Source organism: Corticium candelabrum, chromosome 21, assembly GCF_963422355.1.
Source record: "Corticium candelabrum chromosome 21, ooCorCand1.1, whole genome shotgun sequence".
Classification (NCBI taxonomy): domain Eukaryota; kingdom Metazoa; phylum Porifera; class Homoscleromorpha; order Homosclerophorida; family Plakinidae; genus Corticium; species Corticium candelabrum.
The window spans coordinates 3,754,676-3,781,697 of record NC_085105.1 but is presented as its reverse complement, the minus strand read 5'-3'; the positions used below and the strand labels follow the sequence as shown (position 1 = coordinate 3,781,697).

Below are 27,022 nucleotides of genomic sequence, written 5' to 3'. Positions count from 1 at the left end.
ATGCCCCAGAAAAAGTGGAACATCTTGTTGTGGAACCGTAAGTCAACGCCCTGTCTACTAACGTTGAGAAAATACTTTCATTTGAATCTAGGCTCTGTATGGAAGAGCAGGAACTACGCTTTCACAGATATCACAAACAGCTGTTCCCACGAAGTATTTACTAAGATACAAGCTCTGATTCGTTCTGACAAATTTCTATAGGCTTATATAACTGCATCCTAGGTACTAAACGTCGTTGTCCCTCAATTTGGATCCACCAGCACCCTCTTCCGATTTAGTACATCGCCTTCACTGTTTCTTTTCAGAAGTGGCAACCCTCTAAGAAGATTTTTCATCAGCCTTGTGACGTCATAGTCAGTTCAGTTGATACCCGCAGACATAGGCGTCTAATTTATTCTATTACTCTCTTTAATTCAGCTGGTTTGACTGGATTGTGATTGCAATCATTTTATCTAATTGCGTATTCATTGCGCTCAACAACGTACCAGTGGAAGTCGAGTAAGCTAGCATAGTAAACCAGTGAGAGCGCGATGTAACTGTGACGTTTGCCAATTTCAGGTATTTCTTTGCATCCTTATACACAGTGGAGTTAATCATAAAAGTCGTGGCAAGAGGACTGATTTTACAGCATTTTGCATACCTCAAAGATCCATGGAACTGTTTAGATTTAATTATTGTTATAGTGGGGTGAGATGAGTTAGATTGCACATGCTATTCTTAGACTTGCCTCATATTCAACTGCAACTGTTGATGCAGATGGTTGTCCCTATTTCCTGCTATCAGTAGCTTGTCGGGGCTACACTCCATGAGAGTTATACGAGCACTACGACCTATTGCAGCTTTTCCTGGTGTGAGAGTAATCGTCAATGTTATTCTAAAATCTCTATCCAATTTGGTGGATGTAATGGTCTTGGTGCTGTTCTTCGTCCTCTTGACTGCTATATCAGGAATGCAACTTTTAGAGGGAGGATTAAGAAACAAATGCGTACTTATCAGACATAATGAAACTGGAATACCAAATTTACAGCAATATGCAGCAAATTCTAGTAAAAGATACTTTGGCATATGGTTACATACAAATGAATGAGCTGTTGGTATGTTCACAGGTAATTGGTATATGCCAGAAGGAGTTCCTATTCTGTGTGGAAATGCTAGTGGAGCACGGTGAGATGACTCAATTGAAAGCACACAACAGAATCCAACAATAAAAATGTAACAGGTACCGGTAGGCAGAAAGTTAGGCAGACCAGGAATAGATGACAAAGAGACAACATCACAAATTTAGATTGCTCATTTAAGTTGGTAATAGACAGCAATACATTTACACAGTACAAAACCACAGCTCACTCGTGGAACGTCAGAGAACAAGTGTCTATTACTTTGAGAACAACAGAACCACATTACCAGTTTCCAAAGATTGCCAAACAAACTGACCGAGTTGGCCTTGTATTTGGCAATGGCTTACTCGCAATAATTTAGGCATTGTCCTCATGAAAAAGCAACAGTATGCCTTCCAAATGCTGGTGGAAATCCAAACAATGGATATACAAACTTTGACAACATTGGATGGGCAATGCTGTCTGCATTTCAACTGATTACTATGGACTTTTGGGAAGATCTGTACAATAAGGTGAGCTTAGAGCATGCGTGCGTATGCACACACACACACACACACACACACACACACACACACACACACACACACACACACACACACACACACACACACACACACACATACTCATGATAACGAGATTTCTAAATGTTGTACAATAATGTTTGCAGGTCATATTTGCATATGGATGGATCTACACGATTTATTTCATCTTGGTTATATTTGTTGGTTCATGCTATACCATCAATTTGACACTTGCTGTAGTGTCTTTCAACTACCAGCAAGAACATACAGCAGCACATGCCAAACAAAAGACTCACAAGGTACAGTAACTACACAGTTTACATGTATGTATGAGTATTTTGTATGTGGAATCTGCACAAATGAGTGCAGACCTTTGCGAATGCACTGATGGACAAGGGCAACCATGTCACATTCAGCACCAACACATTCCCGTCTCCTTTCTGTCAGCCTTCACACCAACTCTCAAAGTTGTGTGATGAATTGTTACAGACTTCAGGATCAGCAAACACCAATAGCCACATAAATTACAATAGAATCAAAAGATTGTCTATGACTGGTGTTGGAGTCGGAGACCGCTTAGTACGGCAAGTAGAAAGCTCACAACTAGAAAGAGACATTGAATCTTGTACATTCGACTTTGACTTGTCAAATAAGCATACAAAAAACAGAAGCAATGCCAAGTCTTTAGGGGCGTTGGCCCTTACACTCATGAAAGCTCAAAAAAGCACTTTAGCCATTCAAAAGGGACAGTCTGATGACAATCAACAGAACATTTCATCAGGACGTCGTGCCTTAGCAGCCATAGTCAAGCACAAGGCATTTGACTGGACAGTTACAGCCATTATTGTCATTAATACAATACTTATTTCAATCCAACATCCTGGAATAAGCAACAGATTAGAACAAGCATTGGAAACATGCAATGCTGTAAGCATCAAAGCATGCTATGTTGTTGCTTATCTATTGTACATTACTGTTTGTATATCTTTTAGCTATTCAGTTCAGTATTTGCAGCAGAAATGCTACTCAAGATCATAGCATTGGGACCAAAGCAATATCTCACAAATCAATGGAATGTGTTTGATGGCTTTGTGGTTGTGGTGAGCATGCTGGAAATGATACTTCACTACTCTCAAGTTCTGCCTACAAGAAGCCTGTCTGTTATCAGGACATTTAGACTTGTAAGCAAAAATCACAAATATGACAGCTCAAAAACTAGTTATAGGTATTGTCTTGTCAACAGTTTAGAGTATTGAAGCTATCACGTTCGTGGACTACTATGAGAACACTCATGAATGTAATGGGATCTACAGTCACAGGCCTTTTTAATGTGTCTGTCATCCTCTTCATTTTCATCTATATATTTGCTGTGGTTGGAGTTCACCTATTTGGGGCTTCGTATAAAGAAAGCGTACCTAGATGGAATTTCAAAGACTTTCCACATTCAGTGATGGTGGTGTTCCGTATACTGTGTGGAGAGTGGATAGAGCTTCTGCATCAAACGCTGGATACAAATCATGTTGCTATCACAATACCATTCTTTGTTGGAAGCATCATCGTCTGTCATTTCCTTGTAAGATGCTCTTCATGATCATTATTTCTCAAGCATAGACATGAAGCTAATGGTGTTCATCTAATTTTTAGATCATCAATCTTTTCATAGCATTACTTCTTGGAGCATTTGAGGTAGAAGCACTACGGCGTTCTTCAAACCGTAAAAATGTGTTTATTCAAGTAATAAAAAAGATCATAACACTGTTTAAACGATTAAGAAAAGTTGCTCCAGCAACACAAGAGCAGAAGCCTTATGTTATGCCACAGCCCAATGAAAATCACACCACCATCAACAACCAAAGACAAAGGAAATCAATTCTTGACTGCATACACAAACCATTACAAAGACTTCAGTCTGCAGCTCATGTGCTTGTCACACATTCCTACTTTGAGTACTTCATCATCCTCATTGTTTTAGCAAGCACCATCCCCCTGGTAGGTTTTTCATCACTGTAGTACTCTTCTAATGTCTCTCATTAACAGACATTTGAGAATTCTAAACTGAGATTTTATCCTGAACGGCAGCGTATTTTACGAAGCATGGACATTGCCTTCACTAGCATATTTGCTGCTGAAATGTTACTCAAATGGTTTGGTCTTGGCCTCAAGACATACTTCAGTAGTGCCTGGAATTGGGTGGATACAGCCATACTAACAGTAAGTTAAAAATTAAAACTAGTGAGACAGACTCCATACAGTCATACTACAACTGTTGCTTTTCTGTTTAGATATCAGTAATAACACTCATGCCCTTTAGTAGTGACAGTTTTGGAGCTCTACGAGTTATACGAAGCTTGAGAGCACTGCGTCCACTGAGAGCAGTATCAAGATTTAAGGGAATGAAGGTATGATCATTCACAGCACTAAAGTAAATAATTTCCATCACAGCAATGCTTGCAGATAGTTGTTGATGCACTCATGCGATCAGTTCCTGACATGGGCAATGTGTTGCTGTTCTGTTTGCTGTTCTGGTTCATATTCAGTGTCATTGGAGTGCAGCTACTAGGAAACAAATTCTATCGATGTGTTGATGATGCTGGTGTGCGACTAAACACAACACAAGTAGCTACAAGAAACGACTGCCTACGCCTATATGGAGAGGACCACTGGATAAATTCACGAATCAATTTTGATAACATCGGAGTTGCCGCTGTAGCGTTATTCCAAGTGGTATTGAACCATCAATCTATCATTTGTTTATGTCAAGACCCATGGCTTGAATTCATCATGTTCCCTCTAGGCTACATTTGAGGGCTGGATTGAGTTGATGGCAGATGCAGCCGACACAGTTGACATTGATCAACAGCCATCATACGAAAATTCATTTGCTATCCATATCTTCTTTGTTGCATTTATTATGATTGGATCTTTCGTACTTCTCAATCTTTTCATCGGAGTCATCATTGATAATTTCAGAACTCTCCGAAATGAGGTATACAATTGATCATGACATGATCACAATAAAACACAAAATAACAAATTGAATTTCAGGATGTGGAATTCAGTGCCCTAGGAACACTATTCACTCCAGAGCAAAAAAAGCTTGTCAGCGCTTTGAAGAGAATTGGTATGATGAAACCTAAGCGAGCAGTAGTGGAGCCAAAGGTATGTCATGAAGCTTGCAATTGATTGTTCATAGCTTCATAAAGTTTCCTATTACAGAACAAGATCCTCAATGTCTGCTACAGCATGGCTGTTAGCAAACGGTTTGAAGGTAGAACAGCAGTGTTGATCATGATCAACGTTGTTGTACTGTCTATGCAACATTATCAACAGAGTGACACATTTGACTTTGCCTTGTCAACAGCAAATAGCATATGCACTAGCTTCTTTACGATAGAGGCTATCATCAAGCTTCTTGGACTTCGACAGCACTACTTCCATGATCCCTGGAATGTGTTTGATTTCATCATTGTTCTTCTGTCATTAGTAGGTATGTGTAAGTCATCACAGTGATATAAAAATAGGTAGCACAATGCTAACCACACTATAAAATGAGAACATAAACAAACAAACAAGTAAGACAAATGGCAGATAAGTGCACAACAGACAAACCAAAGGCAGACATTGTTGTATTTTTATAAATTGCTATACCAGTCCACAACTTCCAGCTCTGCAAATATGGTTAAGTCCTAATGGCCTTATAGACAGAGAGATTAAAGTGGACAAAAATCCTGCTACTGAGTTGCAAAGATGTAATGTTTCAGTGATGTCAAAAAGCCTATAGAATCTTAGGTGGTCAAAGACAACCCAAAACTGAATGTATCCAGTTTTTTTGTTTGTTAAATAGTCACTGTAAGACCTTGACGGTCAACTTTGTTCAAGTATTATATGTAGTGTACTATTCCTTTATGAGTTGCTTAGTTTGACTTAGTGTGTAATAGTTCCTAGAATATATTTGAATGACAGACAGACTGCCTCGGTGTTGGCTAGAAAGATGATCAGAGAAACATATGGATGAAAAGCTAGTCAGAGTCTAGATGTTGTTCAGTTTTCAATTCAGTAAATCCAAGTTTGGTTTGTAGGCTCCATAGGGGAGCTTTTAAATTCTACTTTCTATGTATTTGTGTAATCTGCAGTTGTAGTTGTGAGTCTTATGACACTTATTGTTCATTAGCTGTTATGTAGTTTCACATGTATTAGCTTTGATGTATAGAAATATATGAAGATTTGACAGACAGACAGACAGACAGACAGACAAACAGACAGACAGACAGACAGACAGACAGACAGACAGACAGACAGACAGACAAACAGACAGACAAACAGACAGACAGATGTAATAGTCCTGATTTATGATAATATATGGTTTTGACAGACAGACAACAGAGACAGAGAGACTGACACACAAGTAAACTGATTTGCACAAGGGAACGACTTTATTATCAAGCAAAGTCCTTGCATGCGACAGTAGCAGTAATATATTGAAAATTAACTACTGTGAAACCTACATGTCAGTCCACGCATGAACAACTGTACTAACTGTCGTACTATTTTATACAAAGTGCTTGCCTCATAGAGTCAGATTTGGCATGTAGCTTTGCTGTTCATCATGGTGTTGACAATTAAATGTCATCACATCTCTCACACAATCACACTGTACGATAGGCATGTCTGCTATACAGCATGTTTCTGTTGCATCTACTCTGTACATGCACAGTACTTGCTTTGTTTTAAATGAAATGATCTGGCACAATTGTCTGTTACGAAACAATGTCAATCTATTTCTCTACACATAATTATCTCTAAAACACGCACACGGACAACTGTGCACACATAAACGTGCACATTTTAGTTCATATGTCATTTTATTTGTTGCTTGCTTTCTGGGCGAAATTAGTTGCAAAAATAGCAGGACATCTAAACAGATGTGATGAGTAGTTTTTACGAGTTTCCAGGCCTTGTGGCCTTAGAGTAGACAAAGACAAAAGTAGTTTGAACATTACTGAACAATTGTAGAGGTTTGTAGTAGCCATCATATAAATATTATATAAAGGAAAGTGGTCCAATGGGCCCAGCCATTTTGAATTTTTGTTTCGTAATTGCTCCCAACCGCTGTTCCTTTCTGCCCCTACTTTAGCACATGACCTTCTCTACTTTTGAAAAGCAACTGGTGCTCTTCGTGGTGGCCGGTGCCCTGTACTTTGTGCTGCTTTTTGAAAATCGTGACATCACAAAAAGTTTGTTCCCTATGCACTTGCAAACTGCTGCACTTCTTCACTTCTTCTTAGCATGCAGCCTTTCTCACTTTGGAATAGCAACTGGTGGCGTTTTCTGTGTCTGTGTCCTGTACTTATGCGTGCAGGCATTTACCTGTAGTTCTTGATGTCATCCTATGACTACTCATTGTTGCGTCACCTATTGTGACGTCACACATTTATTGTGGCATGACAAACACTCTGCTGTTTTGACTAAAGCATAGCGACAAAAGTTGTCATTATGGCAAACCCGTCTAGGCGTTGACACACAGGATCCATTTTCAGTGTTATGCATGGTCAAACAAGGATTTCTTATGAATGTTACTATTTTACAAAAATCTACGACAGCAACATCTTTGAAGTGATGCCGCCCAACGAGCATTTCAAATAGCTGCGACTTTAGATGTGACTTGGTCATACATACTAAAAACACGTTTATCCGGGAGCTTGGGGTGTCTCCTTAGATAACCAAATTTTATTATGCCAGAGAGACTAGAGACTAGACGCTGGAATTGTGTTAATTAACTTAATTAATTGGCCCGGGCAAAGAATGGGCTACTATAGTGATTTATCAAATATATGAAAACGGGCAGACACAGACAGACAGACAGACAGACAGACAGACAGACAGACGCGCGCACACACACACACACACACACACACACACACACACACACACACACACACACACACACACACACACACACACACACACAAACAGGCCAATGAGCAGACTTGTAAATCTTGGTTAAAGCCTTGCACAATTGCAGGAGTCATTCTGGAAAGTTACGAAGATGTGTTCATGGTTGACCCCACTGCCCTCAGACTAGTTCGAATTCTTCGTATCGGGAGAATCATTCGTGGTGTTAAAGTAGCTAAAGGGCTACGAAGATTGCTTTTTACATACATTTTCTCTCTTCCTGCAATTATTAATGTGGGAGCAGTGCTACTCATCTTAATGTTGATCTATGCAGTGGTGGGAATGGCAATGTTTGGTACAGTCCAACACTCTGGCGGCATTGATGAAAACACGAACTTTGAGACATTTGGGAACTCACTCTTTCTGCTTATTCGAATTTCTACTGGAGCAGGATGGAATGAAATCCTTGATCCCTGCATGATACAACCTCCTCAGTGCAATCAAACTAAAGATGGTCTATCTAATGGAGACTGTGGACAGCCTATCTTTGCAATCATATACTTCACATCTTACGTGCTCATTACTTCATTGCTGATCATCAACGTCTATGTGGCAATATTTGTAGACAACTACTATCAAACTCAACAAGAGTTTGTTACCAAACTTGGGGAGGACCAAACAGATGTCTACTACAGTCAGTGGGCAGAGAAAGATCCTCTTGCAACCCAGTACATAAGTACATCTCAGCTGAGTTCTTTCATAAGATCTCTACCTCCTCCTCTCGTTCCAAGCAATGTTACGTCTATTGATGACTTTGTGATGACCCTTGACACTCCCATATATCAAGAAAACAAAGTACACTGCTTAGATTTACTGGTATCTCTTATTTTGAAGTACTACCGCTCACTCAATGACCAGCAACTCTCTGACGAAGAGCTAAAGCAAGTTACAGTTGAAACAGAGAAACGATTTAAAGAGATATTTCCATCAAGGGACCCTGCAAGAGCTACCACAACAGCTTCAAAAAGATGGCTGGAAGTGCGTTCTGCAATCATCATTCAACAAGCATTCAGAAAATACAGAATCAAAGGCAACCAAACAGTGTGATACATAGCAAAAACACTAACAAGACTAATATACAAAATAGCAAGCTAAAGAGCTGTATGTTGTCTGATATGTTCCATCAGAGCCTCTTTACTTATCTGTGACATGTTAATAGAATCTGGTTTAGTGGCTGACTTGCTTGTATTTGATGATTTCACGAGGTCTGAGTGTAAATTAAAGTTATGTTCATCCCAAGTCCACGTGATTCGACTCATCAAACATTCCCTAATGCAAAGATGTAAAGATGCTGGCCTTGTTGTCTTCACGCCAGAATTCTAATACCAAACCTGTATGAGGCAAGTGCTTCTGCTGGTGGAGGTTCAGGCAATGAAACTTTTTGTTCACAATTGAAAAAGTAGGGTCTGCCGCTCGTCCTACTTAACTGCTCACTCCAAGATCCTGCACCAACAGATTACACATTTATCTGTGATGTCCAATAAAGTAGTAGTACACAGTAGTAGTAGGTAGTACTCATACAATGAGTGCATGACACTTAGTTTGAGATTTGTATATAATTGCAGCACAAGTGGTATCATAGAAGTTTAAACTACATCATTCTTGGTCTTGTAGCATATTGTCAGTCAGTCTCAAGCATTTCAAATCAATCCCACGTTCTTGTGCATGCTGCTAGAATGTTAGCACACTCGCAGATAAGATATTCTTATAATAGTATACTTGGCAAACAAGTATTGTAGTCCTACAAATTCAACAGACTTGCAGGACTGGACGAAACAACAAGCTATTTAATGATGCCAAGACAAATCCCACTATTTGCTGTCCTCGTGCACATGCTACTTTAAGAACACAGTGCTTTTGCAAGACTGGTTTTGCATCCAACTCCAGCCGCCTTATGTCATTTTCCTGCCTAAAATTTGCAGATAATGACCTAAACCTGAATCAAACGTCCAAAATTGTCTGTACTAACAGGTCCGAACTCACATACTTTGTGCTCTGCATTATGGTTACCCAGAATGTGTAAGAACACTAAAGCAGTGCAAAGACAAGTAAGAAAGTACAGAATGCCAGTTTAAGTACTGATAACGCTATATGTACATGCTGTTACACACAGACAACCTACAAATGTAAAAAAACACTACCGCTCAAGTGCTTGAAGAAGAACAAGCCTTTTGGACAAAAGAATCTGTCGTCAACTGTATATGCCAGACATGGATTGGTACGATTTTTCACACGGCGAGAACATAACCTATCACACAAAAAATAGTTACTAAGAGTAACTCAATCAATTTCAATATCTTGAACAACTTCATTGCTAAAGTATGTTTCTACACCCAAAGAACTATAGATTATGTCCCTTTAGATAACATGACCTATGCAAAATACCATATTTTCTCAAATTAGAAACTTAACATTGACAGTAAGTACCTTGAAAACAGTTTATCTATAGCAGTCAACTTAAACACTTCGTGCACTCTGTTCAGACAAAAAAGTTACCATGTAACAACAAAGTGACTATAAATAGTGCTATGTCACAAACCGAACAGTGACTATGCTCGGTTTCGTTGGTTTATTTACAGCATTTGCCAATTTCCTAGCCAACTTCAACCTGCCAAACAACCATCAAGTCACTTCACAGTAATTGTAAACGCATACATAGTAAGAGACACAGCACATCCTACCTGTCTCTGTAATGTTTGTGCTTCACATCTTTGCCAAATATCACCATTGCATCAATAATATATACAGTGTGCTTGTGTTTTTGTCCTTTGCGCTAATGTAAGCATAAAGTAAATCAACCAAACCTCTTTGTACCATTAAGCAATACCATAGACTGGAAAATTTTGGTGGCAGTAATACTTTGGTGATTTGGTGAGTAATGGATGACTTTTACCAAATTGAAATTTGTCAATACTTGTCGGTTTTCATAAACTGCCGATTTCCACAAAGTCACACTTAGTTGGCCTGCATCTAGTCTCTTGCACAGCCCTCTTTCACGTGCGGGCACCGCCCCCTCTGCTCCTCGCGTGCGCGTTAAGAGGGGCTGTGCAAGAGACTGTGCATCCTGACTTCACATGCATGCAATATGTCTGGCAAAATGTCTACAGCACGAAAGTAAGAAACATGTGGTGTACATCTAGTAACATCATGTGCTGACAAAACCCATGTTGTCAAATTTAATATTCACCAAAATTTAAAAATAGATATTTTGGACAATTTCACCAAATCTCATCATTGCCAAAATTTCCCAGGCTATGGTACTCACTTCTCCCTGGTACTCCTTGACTAAGTCAATTTCAAGAAGAGTCTTTCTTGGCAACTCCAATTGCTGTAGCTCCTGCATCCTACTCCAGTTCCTCCTTGATCCACTTTCATCACACTGGCATGTGTAAACATGATTTCTCTGCAATACATCATTAACCATCTTAGTTAATTTAATTAATAGTAAAAACTACAGTATTGACGTCCATACTCCTAATCCTAAGAGAATCAATCTTTGGCCTCCCACAATATTGCAACACCAATCATACACATTAGACATGACTTCTAGCTTTGCTGATGGTATAGACTGCCATAGAATATCTGCATCCTAACAGGAAGACCTTCCATGTTACTGTCAGAGTACTCAAACATAAACTAGCTGTTACAACTTTGCCCCAAAGCTCTTGAAATGTTGTTGCTGCATCCAACTTTGGAGGAGCTGCCCGAGCTTCATCAGGAACCTGACTCAAATACATTCATTAACCTCATTGCTCAGTATGCTTCAAGACATCCAAAACACATGCCTTCCATTGCTCAAGGCACCTCTTTCTCACTTCAGCCTGATTCGGTTCTGCTAAAGCCCTAAGTTCAAACACAAACAAATGCAAATTACATTACACTACTACAAGTTCAGAAAATACGTATTGCGGACGAATATTCTTAGTTTTGTAAGAGCCTTGACCTGAGCCTTGCCAATTCTAAACCAGATAAAGATGAATAATTACAGTAGTTGGAACTGTTCAAATCTACCAGTACAAACTTTTCATTTGATTCTATCATGTAGGATGTAAATGAATGGTCAGAAAGCAAGTGTGCCAATGGAACTACCTACACATTAAAGATCAATATAATACACTGTTCTTGATAACAGTACAAATCAACAAACCTCTAATACGTCACACCTTGATTCCTTGAGATCATTAAGGCGACAATTCAATGTGAACATATACTCGTGTACTGCACTGGCACCCTTTCTCAGTCTTTCACAAACTACATACCTAATGATAATGACATCACCAGAGCAACAAAAATGTGCTTGATATAAACTAAAACCTTTCTGAATTGGCCGGTCTGCTGGTCACAGGCTTGAAGATGCATATACGATCAAACACTCTGTAGAGCAAGTAAATAAGGCCCACACTGAATGGTGTAAACAAATCAAATGTTTTGCACACAAAATTGCCACCTACACAAACAGCAGCTAATCAATTAATGTTCATTAGCTACAGAAAGTCATTCTTTAGTACAAAGCCACTGTCACATATACATACTCTTTATTTACTTGCTCTAACTTATGATGTCATACTCATTCTGATATACTTAATTCAAGATACAACTAGTACAGACAATCCTCAAACTTAGTTGGATATTCTACTGCGGCATCTAGTCTTGTCTCGCCAAAAAACTCTACAGCATGACATGACACCTAACTGGCTGATAACAATACAATGACTTTCTATTGTCAGACTGCATGAATAAATTCTATATATAAATTACAGCTTCAGTAAAGATGGTTCAATTATCATTAATTAATTAAGTCTTTCTGTTATCTCAAAAACAATATTTGGTATCCTGGTATTTCAAGTTTAAGGGTCCCTAATCTCTATTGAAGCGAGACATTTCTTAAGCTAAACGAAAGACATCTTTAGTTAAGTTGATAGAATTGACTCTACTCACAAACCATTGCTGCTTCCATTAATGGTATGCACACACACACACACACACACACACACACACACACACACACACACACACACACACACACACACACACACACACGCACACACACACACACACGCATGCACACACTCACACTCACACACACACACACACACACACACACACACACACACACACACACACACACCATCTATCCATTTGCTGCTTGTGCTTGATGATTACCAGAAGGGTACAGGAGATGCAGGCCAAAATACATCAAGTCTACACTGCTCGAGGTCTGTCTCGACAAAAGTGCTGGTGATTATAAAGACCTTGTTGTTTGAAAGTCTGATGACAAAACTGACATGGGATCTTTGAGGTGATAGAATGACAACATTGGCGACTAAAAACCTGCCTTGTTAAATGCCTGAAATGAGCAGGTTACAGTGCAGAAGACTCACAGTTTTTACAAGCAGTTGTTCACACCGCCGTCTTCTGTCATCCCTGAGGCTCTTCTTTTTGTCTTCTGCTTCCTTGTTGAAATGCTCTGCACTATGTTTGATGATGGAGTGCCAAGAGTTGCGCTCTTCAGCTTTCTCCCTCCAGGATTCCAACAGGTTACACTGCTTGAGCCTGACAGAGGTCACCAGACACACAACATCATTCCAACGATGCCTCTGTCCACCAACATTGCGCTTGCAACCAACAGAAGCAGACACAAGAAACTGCTCGGGTAAGCAATCATTGACATCCTTAAGAGATATCCAAAAAATGAAGACAACATTGTAAGAGAATCGATGAGATCCTTTGCTGTTTGGCTATCTTGCATATCGTAGTGCGACGTTTCTGCTCCCTGACCAAGATCCCCAATATAATTCAAAGGCGACGAATCAAAAAGGACTCAAAAAAATGAACATGAAGCTCAAGGAAGACAGTGCACTCGAGACCATACAGCAAGGTTGGAAGGATCACACTGTTCAAAAGATGAACCCTGGTGCTTGTCTTGAAGTTATGTCGATACTGCAAGATCTGAGAGAGTGACTGGAAGGCATGTGAGGCTTTACAGATTCTCTAATTAATCTCTGTGTCCAATCCACAATCATTTTGAGCAATGCTGCCCAAGTACTGGAAATGAGAGACCACTTCAATAGGCTCATCTCCTGGCACAAGGTGAATGGGTACAGGAGATTGAATGTGTGAGTACTCAGATGGTAGATAGAACTGCTAAGGTTTCGTCTTTTTGCAACTAATAGCAAGACCTAGTTTCTTGCAGCAGTTTGATAGGAAATCCAGCATTGTGGTGAGGTCAAGCCAATTGTAAGAGAAAAGAGCCATATCGTCGGCATACTCCAGATCATGACGGTAGGATACTTTGATGCCCATTCCTCGTGATCTGTGCTCATCCAGAGCCATGTGAATGGCACTGTCAACGTAGAGATTGAATAAGGCAGGTGCAAACACACAGCCTTGCCAGATACCGTTGGTGACAGAGAACTTGTCCGACGATACCTTCCCACAAGCCTTTACTGCAGTTGGTGACAGAGAACTTGTCCGACGATACCTTCCCACAAGCCTTTACTACAGCGTTGGAATTCTCGTGTAGGGCACAAATATGAATGGCCAGGAACTTGGGAAGCAATTGATATGAATAATGAAGGACGTGCCAAAAAGCGTTGCGGTTGACTGAATCATATGCCTTTCTAAATCAATAAAACAAGCATAGATGGGATGGTGATAGTCTCATGCTCTCTCATCAATAGCCGAAGACAAAAAAGAGTTGGTTGGAACAGCCTCTACCGCGACGGAAACTACCCTGGCTATCACTGAGAAGTTGTTCTGCTCTGGGCTTGAGCCGATTTAGGATAGCTTTGGCAAACACCTTACCAGGTATGCTTAAAAGGGCAACACACACACACACACACACACACACACACGCACATGCGCACGCACGCACACACACACACACACACACACACACACACACAAACACACACACACACACACACACACACACACACACACATGCATGCACACACACACACACACACACACACACACACACACACACACACACACACACACACAGAGGGTAAAACACATGTCAAACCACACCTGTCAACAACCTCTCTGTTACCCACCTGGCACCTCTCTCCCTCTGGATTACCACATCTCGATACATCTAGTCTTTGCCAAGTTCCTTTACAAAAGTGCAGGCAGTGCAGAACAAGAAGTGCTTATATGAGCACATGCGCTTGGATGTGATAGCCTGTTTATCAAATGGTTTGTGTTCAATTTACCATCCTGGGTTGCATTATAAACAGGTGCTTATTCACTTACTGTAGATCAACAGCCTGAGTCCTTTCTGGTAAAAAACCAAGCACAATTTTTCATGTCAAGCACTCAAATTGATAAATTAACATCTACAGCAAAACCAGCAACAGTAAATTTCTACAACACCTTCAGCAATCACCAAAAGTGTAACTAATTGAAGCACATCTACCACAATAAAAGACAGAAACCAAATTACTGCAATCTTCTTAAGGTGTCTATCTGTTTGGTAATCATAAAAGTAGGAAACTACAAATGACTATCACAAAAATGTTCTAACCTTCTCTTAGTATTGACAGTGCACAAAGAAACTGACAAAGTAATAGTTGCTTAGTCAAAATCTCTTGAATATTCTCCTGGTTTTTAACTGAGAAACCCTGCCAGTAAAGACAACCAAAATGCCACTAATTTCAATATGAAACAAACTACGTGACAATGTCCTACTCCATCTCCCATCACAAAATGAACTCCCTTGTTGTCAGTCTCAGAAAGAACAAACTCTCGAAAAGCAGTCAGATTGTCTGCATTTGTGATGTCCCCATCACCTCGTGCGCCATTTACACCTACAAACATTCCACAGACGGCAATGCCATTATCTCTAAATACTGTGAAAAATAACAAGGACGTACCATAGTGAGGTTCAAAAAATTCCACTGGAGCAGCAAAAAAGTCATCCAATTTAAAGTCATTTACATCAGATCCTGCAACATTTACAATGCAATAATAGCTCCCCATCTATACTACTAAAATTAACGGTGTTTGTATATATGTATTGATAGCTGCCTAGACAGGATCACGCACGAGGCTAAAATTTGGAATACCAGCGTAATTTGGCATGGGTAAGAACATGGGCAGGGTGGCGTCCCCTTTTGGGGGTGCATCGTACAATGACATAATGCTGTTCATCGTTCAAGAAGGAAACTGAATACCCCTGATAGACTCAATTTGAAGGAAGTTCCGTTACTTGAACTCAATCTCATAGCGTAGTTTTGTTTTCTCATAACTAAGAGTGCAATGCTCACTTTCAATATCCATTGTTTGTTGACATGCCATTGTTACGTCACAATGCTATGACTATCCAGCAGTCCCATCAGACTGCATTATCTGAGCAAGCTGTAGTTTATTTGTTTGTTTTAAACATCAAACTACATCTAGAGCAAAAAGATAAGAGTTCCAAAAAGAAATATTGTTCAGTGTGTAGGTATGTTGGAAATGTGCTGAGTATATTTTAAAATATCCCAGGAGAATCCACCTCCACTCGCAAGCAAATTACTCTGCAACGGCTCATCGGACCTCCACCAAAATGAAGCTGACCTCGGACGGTATGCACGGAGCGTGTCGTTTATTACCGGCGACGTCAAAAACGACAAGATATTTTTGTGTAGGATATCTGGGTATTTAGAAATACGCCTACCTTTGGTTTTTCTGCGTATGCTCGGCGAATACCTGCCACATTCGATACGCCTGTTTCCTGCAACGGCAGCAACGTCTTCGAAGTGATAACATCCAATGTGACTGTTGAAATGACTCCGAGAAGACTCACTGAAGAGATGTGTAACTGCATTTGCACTGAATCCAACCTACATGTTTCCTGCACCGAGCGCTACACTGGGATTGTCAAAACATTGAAAACGGAGAGCAAACAGTGCGCTAAATCATGCATGCCTGCATGTCAAGCTAATGCATGTATCCTATGGGTGAGTAAGAAACTGCACGTGACTTTCAAGTTTCTGTTGCCCAGATACATATAACCATATATATATACTTTTTCGTTCAGATATATATCTGAACAAAAAAGTTGCTGCAAATTTCTCGGAATGGGACACTCGGTTAAGTTTTAATTTGTCTTCAACGGGATATTAACTAATTAGCAAATTCCAGTTCATTTGAACTGAATCCACACAGAGAGTGTGTCAATTTCTACCAAAAAATTGCACATGACGTGTCTACACACGCTCAAACTGAGTCTTCCGTCATAACACTACAGTACTCTGCCCTTAGGAAGAACGGGTCATGTATCTAGTACCTGCTATAGTTAAGAAATGAAAACCTCAACAACTGCATTCAAAATGTAAAAACTCAATTCAAAGATTGTAGTTAGACTCTATGCTCTAGGTTAAAATTATCAACTCTGTTATCCACACTATTTTCAGCTGTGAGCCATAAAAACAGTACTTTTTAAAAAGTCACGAGACTTGGAGAGTAGCGTACCCAAAACGTATAGAGGTTACCAGTAATAACTGACTTCAGGTCTTCAGGTTACTGCATGTGGATGTGTGGTGGACTATGTCTGTCACTCTCAGAAATGTGTCACACCCTTATGTCGGTCTAATCACTAAGCAGTAACTGTGATTGATTTGTACATGGCAACCAGAGACAACAAACAAACTGCCAATAAGATCGGCAGTTTTTAATGTTCATAATGATAATAGAATTTTTACCAAAACAGTGTAATTCTTTTTTGCGATTGCCAGGTCTTGCTGGAAATAAACAACAAGACTTACCTGTCTGCAACTGCTAACGTGAAATCAATCGCTTTCATGGCCTATGGCATTTACACAGGAATCTAGTAGCAGTGCATAACTATGAATGACGATTATGTCCTGTATGTCATAACTCTCGTTACTGTACTTCCTGCACTACAACCTATGTACAAACTTTGCGGACACATGAAACAGTCGCTTAATTTGTAAGATTTTAGATAGACTTACAAGTCCTGTGATGAAAAGAAAACAGCATTTAACTTTGTAATCCTTCATGACAATTCTATTGTGTTTTCAAAAGGCTCATAGCTGTGGAAGTGAGGGTGTCATCACAGCCAGAACTGTATATAAAGCTTCAATTACTAGTATATACCAAAGAGATAATGCGACCAGTCATTGCCCTATTATTCTGAATAGATAACAATGCATTGCATGCAGCATTATAAATGTATGTAAAACCAAGTCTAACGCTAAGCAAACAAAATGCTGGCTGCAGATCTACCACCAAATTCAACTCACATCTTCTTTACTGACTCAGAAAACTAGACAGAAGTGTTACATGTACATTATGATTATCCCAAAACCAATAAAATGAAAGACTTCATAAGTCTAAATCCTTAATATATACCACGTAATTGATCATCTTCAAACTACAACATTCTGTGAGTAGTAACTTTGTACACCAAACAGTTAAGGCCACACTAAAAAATTTCTTTGTTTCGGGTAACCCGACCGTCTTTTGGAGGTTACCCCAATTCTTTTTCAAATTCTTTTTTGTGGCACGTGTTTTTAAACATGTTGCATGCAAGTGCATGTTCCGTTGCGCACAGTGCATGTCGGTACGTACAAGGCCAATTGCACATTTTATTAGACATAATACGTGCCATGCCTGCAATTTCGATCATGGTTCTGGATGACGGTCATGGTTCTGGATGACGGTCATTTCATCGTTAATTCTAGAATTCTGCGGGTCCAAGAGTGGTCTCTACTGAAAGACATATACTTTGCATGGTAACGTCGATCAGACGACGATGCACGATGGCTGATGTCTGTGCAGACAGCATCAGATTCAGGAACTCGCTATGATGCAATGCCAGATGGCAATGTTGGATTGCATTTAGAGTTTGATAGACGTCATGTATTTTTTGCCTTAGAAGCTGCCACAACATTGACTTGTCAACAACTTTCGGCTGAAAGTGCAAATGACGTGTTGATGTACAGCCACTGGCATGGATCGCCTGGTTGCTGACGTTATTGATCTCCTCAGGACTGCTGGCCTCGGATTCCCGGTTAGTCTCTGTGACAGTGAGGGTACGGTACATCGTGTGGTCCATTGCTCACACGCTGTGGATGATCGACGGCCACCATGACACTTTAGCAAAGCTGCAGCTCAAAATTCAGATATACCAGCACTTCCATCAACCTGGATGGCTTTTAATGACTAATGCACAACGACTACAGAGCAAAGTCGTTGCTGCTATATTATACCTGCTGTTTAAAATATAATATGTTTACATATGCAGGTCTTAATGACTGCATAGTCTAATATCAGTTGCATGTTTTTCCTTTCTCCTGTGTGTTCTGTGCGATTACTTACTGTAATATGTCTGGAGAATTGTCTGCAAACACCAATACAAGAGGAACAAGAAAGTTTACTCTCATAGAATTTAATGTATGCATTTGTAAATAAAAAAATTGCGAAACATTAAAAAATTGAGACTGGCCGACCGTGATTTTTCGCTTTATGTTACCCGAAACAAGAATTTTTTCGGTGCGGCCTAACTGGTTATTTCTGTGCAATGCATAGCTTCATACACTAAGCCTACAATACGTTACAAGCAAGAGTGTGGCACACACACTCATCATTTACTACAACAGTTATTATGGCAGTGGTGGAGCAACTTGTAATTTAAGAGTGGGACATAAAAGAACCCTAGAGTATATGCATGGACTATGCATAAAGCTTTTTTGCTTGACTGCTGTCCTGTTTTCTTATAAATAAAGGTTACGCTCAGAGTTGGATGGACATCTGCTCCACAGCCCCCCAGTTCCACCATCACTGTGTTTACAAGTTAAAGTGTGCTCGCTTTGGTGTTTACCTCAAGTTACATTGTTCTCCCCAATTTCCTGCAAACCTGTACCTGGCTCATTGAAAAAGCCTTAGAGATATGTGACGTTATTAGTGATATGACGTAGTAGCTAGATATGGGGTACTAATTGTAAATTGTAAAGTAGGTTGCACGAGAAGTTTGACATGACGTGTTGCGTACAAGTAGCTAAAGCTCTACATAGCCTGATTGTTGCTCAAGTACAGTCTATCCGCGACAGTTTGTTACAGATACATTAGTTACTTTGCACATCAGTCAGTCACTTTGCACTTTTATGAAACACACTCATATCACCTTTTAGTGTGAGCCCAAATCCTTTAGCCATGTTGCTCTGCCTGCGCCAAAGAACATACTCAGAAAATCCACCCGGAGCAGCACAAATGTCAGCAAAATAAAGAAGATCATATGGACCAACCATTTTTTTCTAGTAGTAAAACACTTCATAAAACCCACAAAACCACTTTGTATTTATAGACACTCACTCCATTCGGATATGAGTCTAGTGGCTCAGTAAACATAAAATGGAAAGAGCTGTCAATATTAGCCATTTTCATAGCAGCTCTAAAACACAAAATGCTCACAGACAGTGTAATGTCAGCTCATTCACTTTGCCCGTTGAACATCAACTGTTCAAAATATATTGCAACTATATTTTGGTACACTATCACTACACACAAACCTGTTTTGAAAAATTCCACCTTTGATTGTCTCATAGGGATTGGCTCTAGTGCGAGCCTTTAAAAACTCATCTCCCTCCAGAGTATCAAACACAGCCTACAAGCAACCAATTTATCAAACTAATGATGCTAACCGGTGATAGTCTGTGCCTTGCCTTGCATTCCAGAACACTCTGCAAAGTCTCTTCATTACAAAAGTTAGTTTCATCTTCAATGACTAGCTTCTTCTGCACAGTGACATAAATAAGTAATAATTTAATACTTCGACATGATCCCTTCAGCTAGCTACTTAACCTTAGCTTCCACTGGCCACTTGGACAATTCATCAGAAGTTGGAATTACAAGTTGACATGTCGGGATCCATTCAGGTGTCTCCTTCATACTGTCACTCATCTAAACAAACATACAAGAATTGCTTCAGTAAAGTGAAAGCAATGTACTCTTTTACTTTGTACTGTAACTTTGCATGACCATAACATACAACCGGAATGGTTAATTTCTAGCTATACATAAATCACATCTATATAACCTTAACTAATTGTAGTCTAAGCCTATTACTAGAGTCCCGGATCTATTCTCGGTCATTTCCTAATCTCGGTCACTTGTTCTCTGCCTAGTAGCTGCGGCCAAACCCAGCTGCTACGCTAGCACCATAGTCCTACTGGATAGCAACTAGGCACAGTGGGTCACATCAGCATCCGCCGTAACGTTGCTGCTGTAGAACTTGAAACCGATCGCACCTATTCTCGATCACAGAGTATCATATCTTGGTCAGGGCTTGCCATCTTGTTTCTACAACTCTGTTTGAGATGCAAGTCATCTCTACTGATAAGCTCATTATATGGCTTCCTTTTACCAAATTGTTGGTTTTGTCGTGTCAACGTCACTCTCGCAGACAATGAAGAAGACATGACTTACGGGACATAATCTCGGTCACCTGATCTCGAGTTATTTCCTCTCTTCAGATACAGATCCGAGGCGTTCTTTTTGGCTAATGTTATAGTCATCACCACTAACTACAATACCTATGGGGTGGTGTTAGTGCTCATCGTACTGTTGCTATGGCAGAACGTGAAATCTGAGAGACAAATACTCGGACATCCGGGATCATATCTCGATCAGTCACTTTCATTGCGTTTCTCCAAGATGAATTGAGACGTCAGTCATGTCTGCTGAAAGTTTACCTCTACGTGTTTCTGCCACTGAATAGCCGGTTTTGTCTCTTCCATTTTTACTGTTGCAGGGCAGTGAGAAAGGTGATGGATTACAGGAAATAATCTCGGTTACAGTATGAGCACACTCATTGGGTTCTACAGCTTTCAGGTAAGTGGTCTCACCTTCATTATACTTACGGTCACAGTCAACGAAGGCTGATTGAAAATGTTTTGTAGTGAATTTGTAGAGCTAACAGATTCTAGTAATTGAACTTCATAGTCAAACATTAGTTGTTTTGTCTAAACTATGTTTTGACTAATAATTAAGATAGCATTTAATTAGTACATCTCGTTTAGTGCTAATTAGCAGATTTTGTGAGTTAATTGTATTGAACATCATGAAAGAGGTTGTTCCTTTTTTGATATCATGTTTAAAATAAGTCCAACGTACTCACTTCTATGTATGTTTGTAATGCTTAACTACTGTACTGTGTCTACAATACGAGACTGTTTGGCACCATGATTGGGTGTGATATGGTTTAAGGATCATCACTGTGATATTGTTCATTGGACCTGGAAACTTGACTGCAACCAGATATGCCTACATTGGCCTGGTAATTCTTTTTGTCTTCAGAAAAGGCAGGAAGAGAGGAAACTGCTTTATCAGCTGTTGATTGTTTGTTATCTGAAGTAGTGTCGTGCACACTTAGTAGAGTGATGGCAAGTCTGTTAATGTAGTCTGGCTTCTCTAATTACTGGCAGTATGAAATGTGAGAACTATTTTTAACGCTGTTTAGCCCTTTGCTAAGTATTCCAAGTGTAGCTATGAGACTTTTACAGATGTATGCCAAGTGACTAAAAAGATGTTTCTGCCATTACATCAGTCAGTCTATTGCTTGTTCTTCGTACTAAACTATAAATAAGAATGTAGTTATACATTGAATCCATTTTGGTACAAGTTGAATATCACAAGATACCCTTTCAGTATACTAGGACTCTACATAAACTGTGTACAGTCGCGTGTCACTTATCCGACCCAATTGAGACCAGACCCTGTTGGATAGGTAAAAATGTTGGATAACTGAAGCTGTTACTAATTCAACTATTGTTCATATTATACGGTATTTTCCACATTAGGTATACTGAATGTAGATGTAGAATGAATGTAGATGTAGATGAATGTAGAATACAACGAGAAGAAACGCTTGAACTCACTCTCAAACTTGTTTCAAGAAAGACATGCACGTGGATGTACATGTACATACACTCATGTAGTTGACCAGCCACGTGATCACCCATATGACAAGCTTGACCTGTCGGGATAACCGGCGTGTCGGATAAGTGCACGTCGGATAAGTGAACGTCGGATAAGTGACATGCGACTGTACTACGATCTTGTTGATCAGATTGTAAGATTTTAACTACATTAGCTATTATCAACAGCACTGCTTGGTTCAAAACTGTGAGCGCTTTCATACACAGGGTTAACTTGGGTTAGACTCCAATTACCCCAGTCGTGTGAACGTGAGTTTAGTAAACACAAGTTAACCTGGGTTAAGACTGGGGTTAAACAACCCTGGCTCCGAGTAGGGTTAAACCTGGTTAAAGTGGAGTTAAGTGAAGACACGCCCTAATAGATGCAAAAACACACCCTAGTGTCGATCGTGCCAACATACAAATGGCTTCTCCTTCTGGTGTTTGGCTATCGGCGTTATTCTTAAGCAGAAACTTCAAGCAATTGATGTATTCACTCTACTCTAGGTCTTCTGCATCTAATTACCCGTGTTCTACGTGTGAATGCAAGTTTGGGTGAAGTGGGGTTACCATACCTCTACCCGAGTTATCCTAACCCGAGTTAACCCTGTGTGTGAATGTGCTCTGTGTCATGAGAAAGCTTGTTTCTCTTTGGCTACATGTCACTATTTCATAAGTTCTCAGCATAACTCTCGTAAGGATAAATTTAAAAAGCAGCTTGTGTGCAATTCTGCTTGATAAAATCATCAATCATCCCATCAGAGATAAAGAATCATTATATCTGCCAGTCAAGAATGTAGAAACAGAGTTGAATACTCTCTAGTTAACTGCCAACAAAATGTGAAAATTCAGAGTCATCACATTGAATTAGATACCATATTTGAAGTACTAAATGGATTTAGTTACACAGACACATTTATAACAATAAAGCTCTAGAACAACAATAGACTAAAAATCACACAATACAACCTACTCAGGAACCCGCCTTTCTCCAAAATCGAGAAAACAAGATTATGTCCTGTAGACCATCACCTTTCTCGCCGCCCTGCTACAGTAAACTAGAAAGACAAAACCGGCTATTTGGTGGCAAAAACATCCAAAGCGAACCTTTCAACAGACATGACTAACATCTCAATTCGTCTTGTAGAAACGCGATGAAAGCGGCTGACCGAGATATGATCCTGGATGTCCGAGTATTTGTCTCTCAGATTTCATGTTCTGCTCTAGCAATAGTACGATAATCACTAATATCACCCTGTAGGTATTGTAGCCAAAAAGAACGCCTCAGATCTGCGTCTGAAGAGAAAATCACTCAAGATCAGGTGACTGAGATTATGTCCCGTGAGTCACCCGTCTTCTTCGTTGTCTGCAAGAGTAGATGTTTGACAACTCAAACCAACAATTTGGTGAAAGGAAGCCCTACAATGAGCCTATCAATAGAGATGACTTGCGTCTCAAACAGAGTTGTAGAAACAAGATGGAAAGCACTGGCCAAGATATGATACTCTGTAACCGAGAATAGGTGCAATCAGTTTTAAGTTCTACAGCAGCAATGTTACGATGACGAATGCTGATGTGACCCACTGTACCTAGTTGCTATCCAGTAGGACTATGACGCTAGTGTAGCAGCTGGGTCTTGCTCCAGCTATTAGGCAGAGAACGACTGACCGAGATTAGGAAATGACCGAGATTAAACCCGTGACTCTACACAACAGTGGACAAAAATGCAGTCTATAAATTCCCTATCGAACACATTGAATCAGTCTGGTAAAGCAGGATTACATAGGACACTTAAGATTTTCGTGGAAAAAGCCTCCAAAGCCAAATCTTTCACTGTTCAATCAGTGAGACGGCAATAACTGAACGAGGAGTTTACAACAGCCATTACATAATTCCAACAATAAACCAAGAAACTGTAGAAATGCAAGATCTTGGTCTAGTTCTCCATTCTAACTCACGTACAAATAGCTGCTCTTCTAAATGCTTCACTATGCCAACATACAAATAGAAGATAACAAAGAAACTTTATAGTGCATTTCTAAGAGCAAATGCAAGGGCAGAAACGCTCCTTGCTAGACGCTACGTACGTTTTCATAACAGAAATGTACTTGTTGCAGCAAAAACTTCTCAGTGACTGTTGGAATGACAAAAAGTGGTGTCTTAGTCTTAAAAACCTGACTGCAAAAGATCAGTTCTGTTTGTCCAGTTTCTACAGTAAGCATACACACAAGTCAACAGCCAAATTAGACATGGCCCAGTCATCAACCCACAGCTCAATATTTCTAACAGGTTATTAGTGGCCAATGCCTGAAGAACTCTGCAATTCTGCATTCTAATAGCACTTTCCAGTAAAAGGTAAATGAAAAAATTACACATCTGAAAGAGTAGCCCTAACCACAAACTTTAAGATCTTAAACACCTTGATACACACCCTAAAACCCAATGTGTTTAAACCCAACTAACCCATTATTTGGAAATAACATTAATTAATGTCAATAGATGTAACCTTAAGATTTCCCCAAATGCCATAATTTGGACCTCAAATGCCTTTTGTAACAGAAGAGATTCAGAAAACAAGACTGCAGCTTCACCTATTGTCAGACATTTCACTCTGCTAAAACAGATCCACACGAAAACCGTGATAGTTAGCAAGATTCTTTGACCTAGCTGCATGCAACAACTACTTCCAAAATTACAGTCAAAACCACAAAAAGGTTTTGACCATTGCTTCACAAAACAACAAAGATTCAAATTCACGGTGCATTTCAATAAACACAAATATATTGCTGCTGATCATCCTGTATCTCAAAAGTCTGTTCTTTCCAAATGTAACTCCTTTCAAATAGAGCATAAACGGTTTAACCAATTTTCAAATTGGAAATCACAAAATAGCACTTTTTGTTGTGTCTCATCAGTACTGTTAATTGTCTGCTAGTCTATGCTGAAAGTCTTTTAAATAATTGATCCCAATGCTGTTACTTTCAAAAGCACTCTGATTACATTACTATAAACATGATTCACCTCTAAATATCAATTTTCAGCTATGAGCCATAAGAAACAGGACTTTGTAAAAGTCACAAGACTTGGCGAGTAGCGTACTCTAAACGTTTAGGCCTGAACTGACTTCCAGTCTGGGGACTATCTGACTTTGTTTGTCACGCTGCAGGAATGTGCCACACACCTCCTTTGTGTTACCCAATCACAAAGCAGTATTTCCTTTATGTTGTACGTGGCAATCAGAGACAATGGGCAAACAGCCAATCAGACGCACGAAACATTTGTGAAAGAGCTTCTTACCAGAACATGTGTAATTCGTGTTGTTTGTAATTGCCGAGTCTTGTTAAAAATAAACAACAGAACTTACCTGTCTGCAGTGTTAACTCAAAATCAATATATTTTTAGTTTTACAATATTTATACAGTAATTTAACATTACGTAACCATGAGAGATCTTTATGTCCCCTAGGTGACAACTGTCGTTACTTCTACAACTACAGACTATTTACAGACGTTGCAGTCACAGAAAACGACAGTCGATAAGTACGATTTTAGATAGATTTTACAGGTAGCACGTTTAGAAAGAAAATAGCGTCTAAATTTGTAATTCTTCACGACAATTGATTAACTTAATCCTATCCTAGGTAACGTTCAGGAGGCTCCTAGCTGTGGAAGGGACGGTGTAAACACAGCTTCAATTACTAGTTAAAATTAAAAGAAAATATTTTAATTAAGCAAAACTGCAATACAGTTACTAATTTATCTCTGACCTCTTCAAACACCCATCCCTCGTCTGAAGCTTCAAATCCTTCAATGTTCATACCCAAACCACGTCGTCCAAGTTGTTTGGTTTGAGATACGATCTCCGATCTTCCTTGCTCATGTTTTCCCAACCCTTTGCCTTCTACATGACCCATTTTTGCCTGCGAACCACAGTAGAGTTTCAATAAACGTAAAAAACAAAACAACCAACAAATTATGGCTTTCGCTCACCATTTGACGAAGCGCAAATGTGCTGTACTGAGGACCACTTTCATTATCCAAACGAATTCTTTTCGCCTCAGGTTCTTCGTCGCTCATTTTCCGGTGTCCCGTATGTCAATGAATTCTTTGATATGTCTACCTACCACGTGTCTAGCCGGGTTTTTCCCTGCAATAAATCACGGAGCGTACAAAAACATTCGCGGATATTTATACGAGCATCACTCTCGGCGTCCAACGAACTCATTGTTGCACAATGTTCCACACGCGCAGTTACACCCGTGTTGCACGTATAATGTCGACGATCATTCTGACAGAGAGGAAGGAGCAGCAATTAGCGATATCATTACATCTGCTTGTGGCACAATGACATTTGTCAAGTTACACAAGAAAAACCACCACACGTACACGTGAAATCCTTTAGACGTACAAAAGTCAGTAGAGAACAGGACTAGCTCTAACGTACAGCACAAGCAATGTACGTATGTACAAGAGTCAATTTGCTACTAAATTTAGTGCCTGGAGTCTTT

The 27,022-nt window shown here is 39.7% G+C and overlaps 2 protein-coding genes across 2 annotated transcripts; one reads left to right on the top strand and one right to left on the bottom strand.

Annotated features, from left to right (window-relative positions):
- Positions 1-8,638, top strand: LOC134196866 (sodium channel protein type 1 subunit alpha-like). Its single transcript, XM_062666087.1, is given in 19 exon segments — positions 1-37; positions 92-153; positions 223-353; positions 418-498; positions 559-687; positions 757-1,164; positions 1,480-1,630; positions 1,786-1,938; positions 2,009-2,566; positions 2,632-2,820; positions 2,883-3,212; positions 3,284-3,628; positions 3,677-3,850; positions 3,922-4,038; positions 4,094-4,363; positions 4,434-4,625; positions 4,685-4,798; positions 4,856-5,126; positions 7,662-8,638. Coding segments are annotated over 19 exon segments (4,689 nt in total).
- Positions 8,639-8,682: 44 nt separating this feature from the next.
- Positions 8,683-26,609, bottom strand: LOC134196218 (cap-specific mRNA (nucleoside-2'-O-)-methyltransferase 1-like). The gene is made up of 24 exons (XM_062665294.1): positions 26,505-26,609; positions 26,282-26,434; positions 20,402-20,500; positions 20,263-20,334; positions 20,110-20,204; positions 19,913-19,991; positions 19,725-19,854; positions 15,469-15,540; positions 15,284-15,402; positions 15,120-15,216; positions 11,906-12,038; positions 11,739-11,850; positions 11,613-11,680; positions 11,494-11,550; positions 11,377-11,434; positions 11,242-11,313; positions 11,064-11,180; positions 10,857-10,994; positions 10,273-10,364; positions 10,131-10,199; positions 10,019-10,066; positions 9,733-9,839; positions 8,923-9,034; positions 8,683-8,860 (listed from the first exon to the last, which is right to left on the bottom strand). Exons 1-24 carry the CDS (start codon positions 26,589-26,591, stop codon positions 8,683-8,685), a joined length of 2,364 nt encoding a protein of 787 aa, XP_062521278.1. The 5' UTR covers positions 26,592-26,609.
- Positions 26,610-27,022: the final 413 nt, after the last annotated feature.

What these genes read in the sequence shown, in the direction of transcription:
- LOC134196218 (XM_062665294.1), bottom strand. Translation starts at nt 26,591, where the DNA reads ATGAGCGACGAAGAACCTGAGGCGAAAAGAATTCGTTTGGATAATGAA. An exon ending in AGACCGGCCAATTCAGAAAG is followed by an intron (nt 11,851 to 11,905) that starts GTTTTAGTTTAT and finishes CATTATCATTAG; the next exon opens with GTATGTAGTTTGTGAAAGAC. An exon ending in ATGATAGAATCAAATGAAAA is followed by an intron (nt 11,551 to 11,612) that starts GTTTGTACTGGT and finishes TATCTGGTTTAG; the next exon opens with AATTGGCAAGGCTCAGGTCA.